The sequence below is a fragment of the Cebus imitator genome, unplaced genomic scaffold (assembly GCF_001604975.1).
Source record: "Cebus imitator isolate Cc_AM_T3 unplaced genomic scaffold, Cebus_imitator-1.0 Scaffold206, whole genome shotgun sequence".
NCBI lineage: Eukaryota > Metazoa > Chordata > Mammalia > Primates > Cebidae > Cebus > Cebus imitator.
Genome location: NW_016107521.1, coordinates 485,837 through 493,056, shown reverse-complemented (window position 1 = coordinate 493,056; position 7,220 = coordinate 485,837). Strand labels below are relative to the sequence as shown.

Sequence of the window (7,220 nt, the reverse complement as noted above, 5' to 3'; positions counted from 1 at the left end):
GAGCTGCTGTGGGCTCCGCCCCGCTGCCGAGTGAACTTCCCTGCAGTCCTGTTCATATGGGTGTAGTTAGAACTGCTTTGGGGATGGTGGCCCGCCTCTGTTGGGGCGGAGTCTCTGCTGTGGCGGGTTGCCTTGGCAACGGCGGGCTGCCTCAGCAATGACGGGTTGCCTTGGCAATGGCGGGCTGCCTCGGTAATGGCGGACGCCCCTCCTCCACAGAGCTGGACCATCCCGGGTTCAGCTGTGCTGGCTGTGAAACTCTCAATCCAGAGTTTCTGGTTGCTGTTCTTTTGTCGGGGTGAGACCAGCCGAGCCTGATCGCCTGGCTCCCTGCCTCAGAGCCTTTTTTAAGTTGGTGTTCCAGTCGCCTGTTGAAGAGGCGCCGGGGTCTGTTTGTTTTCCCCTGCGGCCACTCACTGCGCTGGCTTAAACAGCGGCACTGAGGTTTGTGGCGCTTTTTTTTGTTTTTTTCCCCTGGAATCTACTGTCCTGGATCTCTGCTCAGTCCCCCTTTTTGAGCCGGCGTACGGGCGACTTCCTGTGGCTCCAATCGCCAGCCAAAAGGGCCCCCAAACCAGTGTATTTTGTACGGAGAAGCGCGGCTCTGGGGTGCCGACAAAGCAGCCGCGCGGGGCCAAGCAGCGGTGCCGGCTGGCACAGCCGCGCTGGCTGAAACAGCTGCGCTGGCAACCGTGGAGCACCTCCGCCCGGGAATTTCCTAGTCTGTGGGCAATAACAACGCGGCATCCAACCCTCTGCGCTTTCACTGGGAGCTGCAATCCTGAGCTGTTCCTAAACGGCCATCTTGGATCGTCCCCGAGAATTCTTTTTATAGTCTGACAAAAGAAATCCTCTGTCAGAAATGTGATTTGCAAATATTTTCTTCTGGTCTGTGGCTTGTCTTTTATTCTCTTTACTGTCTTTTGCAGATTGAAAGTTTTAAATTTTGACAAAGTCCAGTATATCAATTTTTTCTTTTATGGGTTTTTGCCTGTGATACTATCTCTAAAAATCTTTTGTTTACCTAAGGCCGCAAAGATTCTAACTATGTTATCATCTAGAAAGTTACAGTTTTACATTTTACATTTGGGTCTGCAGTCAATTTTAAATTAATTTTGTATAAGTTGTGAGGTATTGGTTGAAATGCTTTCTTTTTTTCTTTTTCCTTTTTGTATGTGGACATCCAGTTGTTCCAGTTCTGTATGTTGACAAGACTATCCTTTATTCATTGAATTGCCTTTGTAACTTCTGAAAACATCAGTTGACTCTATTTGCATAGATCTATTTCTGGATTCCCTATTTTATTGATCCATGCATATATCTCTTCACCCATTCCATGCATTTTCATTACTGTAGCTTGATAGTAAGTCTTGAAATGGTGTGATGTGAGTCCTCTTAATTTTTTTTTTAAAGGTTGTTTTTAGCTACATTCCTTTGCCTTTCCATATACATTTTAGAGTCAGCTTGTCCACATCTATGAAAAGGTCTACTGGGATTTTATTGAATCTGAACATAAATTGAGGCCAGATATGGTGGCTCAAATGCTTGTAATCCAAGCACTTTGGGAGGCCACCATGGGCGGATCACTTGAAGTCAGGCGTTTGAGACCAACCTGGCCAACATGGAACCAACATGAAACCCTGTCTCTAATAAAAATACAAAAATTAGCCGGGCGTGGTGGCTTGCCGCTGTAATCCCAGATATTTGGAAGGCTGAGGCAGGAGAATTGCTTGACCCTGGGAGGCGAAGGGTGTGGTGAGTTGAGATTGCACCACTGCACTCCAGCCTGGGTGACAGAGTGAGACTTGGTCTTGAAAAAATATTTTTAAAAAATACATAAAGATAAAACTGGGGAGAAATGACATCTTGACAATATTGAGTGCTCAAATCCATGACCATAGTATATCTCTTTATTTACATATGGTTTCTATATTAGTTATATATTGCTGAGGAACAATTACCCCAAAACTTAGTGTCTAGAAACAACGAACATTCATTATCTAACAATGTCTATGAGCCATGAATCTGGAAACAGTTTAACTGGGTGCTTCTGGCTGAAGATCTCTCACGAGGCTGCAGTGAAGTTGTTGGCCATGGCTTGACTCAAGGCTTGACTGGGGGAGGTTACTTCCAAACTCCCCTAATACCGCTGTTGGCAGACGGGCCTCTGAGTTCACTCATGTGGGCCTCTGCATAGGTCTACCTCACAGACAGGCAGTTGGCTTCCCCTAGAGTGAATGATCCCAGAGATTGAGAGAGGGTATCTAATTTGGAAGCCACAGTCATAACTTCATCTTGGAAATGATGCCACATTTCATCTGTTGTATTTTATTCATTAGAAGCAAGTCAGGAAGTCCCCTTCACACTCAGGGGAGGGGATTATGTGAGGATCTGAATACATACAGAAGGTGGAGATCATTGAGGGCTACCTTAGAGGTGAATGACCACATGTTCTTTGGTTTATCAGTGTTTTGTCATTTTCAGCAGATTCTGCACGTATTTTGTTAGACTTAGGTATTAATTTTTTGATGCTATTATAAATGGTACTTTAAAAGTTTTTTTTTTTTTTTTTTTTTTTTTTGATACTGTGTTTCACTCTTAATGTTTAGGTTGGAATATACTAGTGAGATCACAGCTCACTTGCAGCCTCAACCTCCCTGGCTCAGGTGATTCTCCCGTCTCAGCTTCCCCAGTAGCTGGGACTGCAGGTGTACACCACCGCGCCCAGCTCTTACTTATTTATTTTTCAGACGGAGTCTTGCTCTGTCACCCAGGCTGGTGTGCAGTGGCATGACCTCGGCTCACTGCAACCTCCGCCTTCAGAGTTCAAGAGATTCTCTGGCCTCAGCTTCCTCAGTACCTGGGACAACAGGTGCATGCCACCATGCCCAGCTAATTTTTGTATTTTTAGTAGAGATGGGGTTTTGTTGTCTCTTGAACTCCTGGGCTCAAGTGCCTCTTCTGCTTCGGCCTCCCAAAATGCTGAGATTATAAGTATGAGCCACTGTGTCCAGCACTTAAAAACTTTTGAAATTCCAGTAGTTTGTTGCTAGTATGTAGAAGTCAATTGATTTATATATATTGATCTTATGTCCTACAGTCATGCTAAACTCACTTATTAATTCTACATAGCCACTATCTTGAACTTTGCTTTTTTCTCTTAAAAATGTCAGAGATTAAACCATATCAGGTCACAGAGATCCATGCCATTATAGTTAATTATTACATACAGTTCCATTCCAAAGTGCTTTTTTTCTCAGGTTTGTCAGTCGGAAAATTGCATGTATACTAACTTTAAGTTTTTTTCTTTTTGCACGTATTTCAATACTGAATTAATACAAATGATTTATAAGGAGTGTCCAACTGATAATTGCTTTTCATTTTCAGGCTTTAAAAAATTGGATTGAAGGAAATTCCAAACTCAGTTTTCTAAAACCTGGCATATTGACTGGACGTAGCAAAACAAATCAGAACACAGGTATTTATATATAGTGAATTAGATTTAGATTTAGTGACTTATGTATTTAAGAGTGTGTGTGTGTGTGTGTGTGTATTTCAAATTCTGTTTTAATGCTTGTAACCAGAGAACCAAAAGCAGTAGGTGATTATACATATATATGGGAGGCGAATGTTTATGTATATGTATCCACACATGCACACATACAGAGATTTCTTGGAAGGAGTTGCCTTACACAATTGGGCTTGCAAAGCAAGTCTGAAGTCTGTAGAGCAGGTAGTTAGGGAGGGACTATCAGGAACAAACTGGAAGCCCACAGGCATGAGCTGTTTGGAGTCTCGGAGCTGAGAAGGCCTAAGCTATCATTTAAAAGGCTTGCCTGATTAGACCAGGCCCACCTAGAATGAACTCTCTTTTGATTTGACTTAAACTCAACTGATTGGGGATTTGAATCGTTTCGGTAAAATCTCTTTGGAGCAGTACCTTATGAATTACCGGGAACTGTTGTTTGGCCTAGCCAAGTTAATGCATCAAAAAGCCATCACAGTGCTCAAACGCCAAAAACCACTCCAGTCTCTTTCCTTGTAGATGTTGCCTCCTCTCATATGTCCTGCAGACAAAGCCAAGGTTGTTTTTTAAGTCCTGCCTGAGCATATTATTATCCTGCTCAAATTCTTAACCAGTAGATTAACTGGAAATAGAAATGTCTGTTTCTGTTTTATTGTTGCTCTTCAAGCAGTAGATATGCATAGCTTTTGTGTGTGTTATATATTTTACAATTTTAAAAAGTCCAAGCAGACAATTCTGAAATCTAGCTAGAGTGGTCAAAGGATAAAAGACTGCCCGTGTTATTATCTGGGAGGATCCTAGGTGGCCTGCCCTCATCCTGACCTTCTCACAGCTGTGCCCCCCACCCCTCAGTGACTGGCGGTGACAAGTCTTCCTACTTAGTGTTGTTTATAATAAGCACCCTCCCATACCCACCCTGTCAGCCCTCAGTTACCACCCTCACACTTTCCCTTCATGTAATTTTTAAACTTCATAAATATGAAAAGTAGATTCAGATCTTAAAAAGTGGCTCAGCAAATGAAGTCTAACACCATATTCTCATGGTTGGGATTCAAAGTTCTCTGCGATCTGACTCCAGCATGAGTACCACTTGGTTTTCAAACTTTGTTATTTCCCCACAAATAAACACTCAGGAAATATTTTCTGATTGGTTTGTTGATGGATTCATCCATTCATTCAACAACATTTATTTTATAACTTATGCTGTGTCAGGCATTGTGCTTCTGCCACGTAGCCTTCCCCAACCTCCAAACACTGGTAGAGATAGCCTTCCTCCACATTCCCATAGCATCCTTGCTGTGCTCATCACACTCAATTATAGCTTCCTATTTATGTTTTTCTGCCACAAAATATGAGCTCCTTGTGGATAAAAATGGACTTTTTAATCATTATTTTTTACCTGACAAGCCATAATTGCTGAACATATGTTTGACTGAATAGATGAATAAATTAAGAAATTAATCACATGTGATGTCTGTTCTAGAGATGTTCATTGTTTAGTGGATGATGATGGTGAAAAGAAATGGTTAGCTGAGTGCGGTGGCTCATTCCTGTAATCCCAGCACTTTAGGAGGCCGAGGCAGGTGGATCGCCTGAGATCAGACATTAGAGACCAGCCTGGCCAACATAGTAAAACCCCATGTCTACTAAAAAGACAAAAAATTAGCTGGGTGTGGTGGCAGGTGCATGTAATCCCAGCTACTAGGGAGGCTGAGGCAGGAGAATCACTAGAACTCTTGAGGCGGAGATTTCAGCGAGCTGAAATCATGCCATTGCACTCCAGCCTGGGCAACAAGAGTGAAGCTCCATTTCAAAAAAAAAAAAAAAAAGAAAAGAAAATGTTTTGACCTTAGCAAAATATATCTCAAGATTTAGGCTGGAAATATATTAGGAAAAAATGGGAACTTTTATTATTTTTTAATTTTTATTTTTGAGACAGAGTCTTGCCCTGTTTTCTAGGCCAGAGTGTAGTGGCACAAACAGCTCACTGCAACCTCCCAGGTTCAAGCGATTCTCGTGTCTTAGCCTTCCAAGTAGCTGGGATTACAGGTGCATGCCACCATGCCCAGCTAATTTTTGTATTTTTAGTAGAGACAGGATTTTGCCATGTTGGCCAGGCTGGACTTGAACTCCTGGCCTCAAGTGATCTGCCACCTCGGCCTCTCAAAATGCCAGGATTACAAGTGTGAACCACCCCGCCCAGCCATTGGAGCTTTTATAAATTCTGTTAACTCTGAGGTAGAGACCTCTGAAGTATTTTCTTCACCCAGTTTATCAGTGTGACCTCTATAGCTTTTATCCAATGGGTTAAACTTGATTTACCAGTAATTAGCTGAATTTTCTCCTGGTCTGATCCTCTTTCTTTCACAGTTAAGCTAGAAAAATTGTGAACTTTTACAAAAAGCTGCAGGTAAACAAGCAAAAGTTGTTTGTTGAATTTGTATATCTCCAAATTTCCATTTCTTAATTTCCTATTTTGTGAAGAAGCAGGTTATCTAACCTCTTCATGGCTTACTGTCTTCACCTGTCAAATGGAAAAATAATACACAGTCTTGCGGCAGAGTCTAGCTCAGAGTACCTAGCTGAGAGGGTTAATATCAGTAGCAAACTCTGACTCACTGCCTGCTTATGAATGACTCTTGAGCTAAGTAAGAATCATTTTTGTTTGAAAAAAAAAAAATCAGAATATTTCATGCCATGTGAAAGGTTTTTGAAATTCAAACTTCATTGTCTATGAAATACATTTTTGGGGGAACATAGTCATGACCATTCATGTATGGATAGTCTTGTGGGTGCTTTCACACTATAATGGCAATGTTGAGTAGTTACAACAGCATGGCCCACAAAGCCTGAAGTATTTACTATATACCTAGTTCTTGATGGATAAAGTTTGCCAACTCCTGGTTTTGAACAATGCCTGGCATGTGCCGAGTGCTCAATATATGTTACATGTTAGCTATTATTCACATCCAGAACGTTTATGTAAAGGTCCACAATGTTCATAATTTGTTTGGTTTTAATTTTCCTGAGAATACATGGATTCAAAAAGAATAGAAAGTACGTATCTTGGCCGGGCGCGGTGGCTCACGCCTGTAATCCCAGCACTTTGGGAGGCCGAGGCGGGTGGATCACGAGGTCAAGAGATCGAGACCAGCCTGGTCAACATGGTGAAACCCCGTCTCTACTAAAAATACAAAAAATTAGCTGGGCATGGTGGCGCGTGCCTGTAATCCCAGCTACTCAGGAGGCTGAGGCGGGAGAATTGCCTGAACCCAGGAGGCGGAGGTTGCGGTGAGCCGAGATCGCGCCCTTGCACTCCAGCCTGGGTAACAAGAGTGAAACTCCGCCTCCAAAAAAAAAAAAAAAAATCAATCCCTAAACATTATTTTGATTTTACTTTTGAGCTTTCTTTATCCAGAATACTTTTTTTTAAAGATACGTACTTTCTTTCTTTTTTTTTTTTGACACGGAGTTTCGCTCTTGTTACCCAGGCTGGAGTGCAATGGCGCGATCTCGGCTCACCGCAACCTCCGCCTCCTGGGTTCAGGCAATTCTCCCGCCTCAGCCTCCTGAGTAGCTGGGATTACAGGCACGCGCCACCATGCCCAGCTAATTTTTTGTATTTTTAGTAGAGACGGGGTTTCACCATGTTGACCAGGATGGTCTCGATCTCTTGACCTCGTGATCCACCCGC

General features: G+C 42.5%; 1 protein-coding gene across 4 annotated transcripts in view; it reads left to right on the top strand.

The window, feature by feature from the left end:
• Positions 1-7,220, top strand: part of DDX58 (DExD/H-box helicase 58) — a 71,629-nt gene that overhangs the window by 51,111 nt on the left and 13,298 nt on the right. For all 4 annotated transcript variants that reach the window (XM_017548314.2, XM_037745619.1, XM_037745618.1 and 1 more), the window contains one exon: positions 3,388-3,478. In XM_017548314.2, the coding sequence (XP_017403803.1) occupies positions 3,388-3,478 (91 nt within the window). The remainder of the gene's footprint in view (positions 1-3,387; positions 3,479-7,220) is intronic.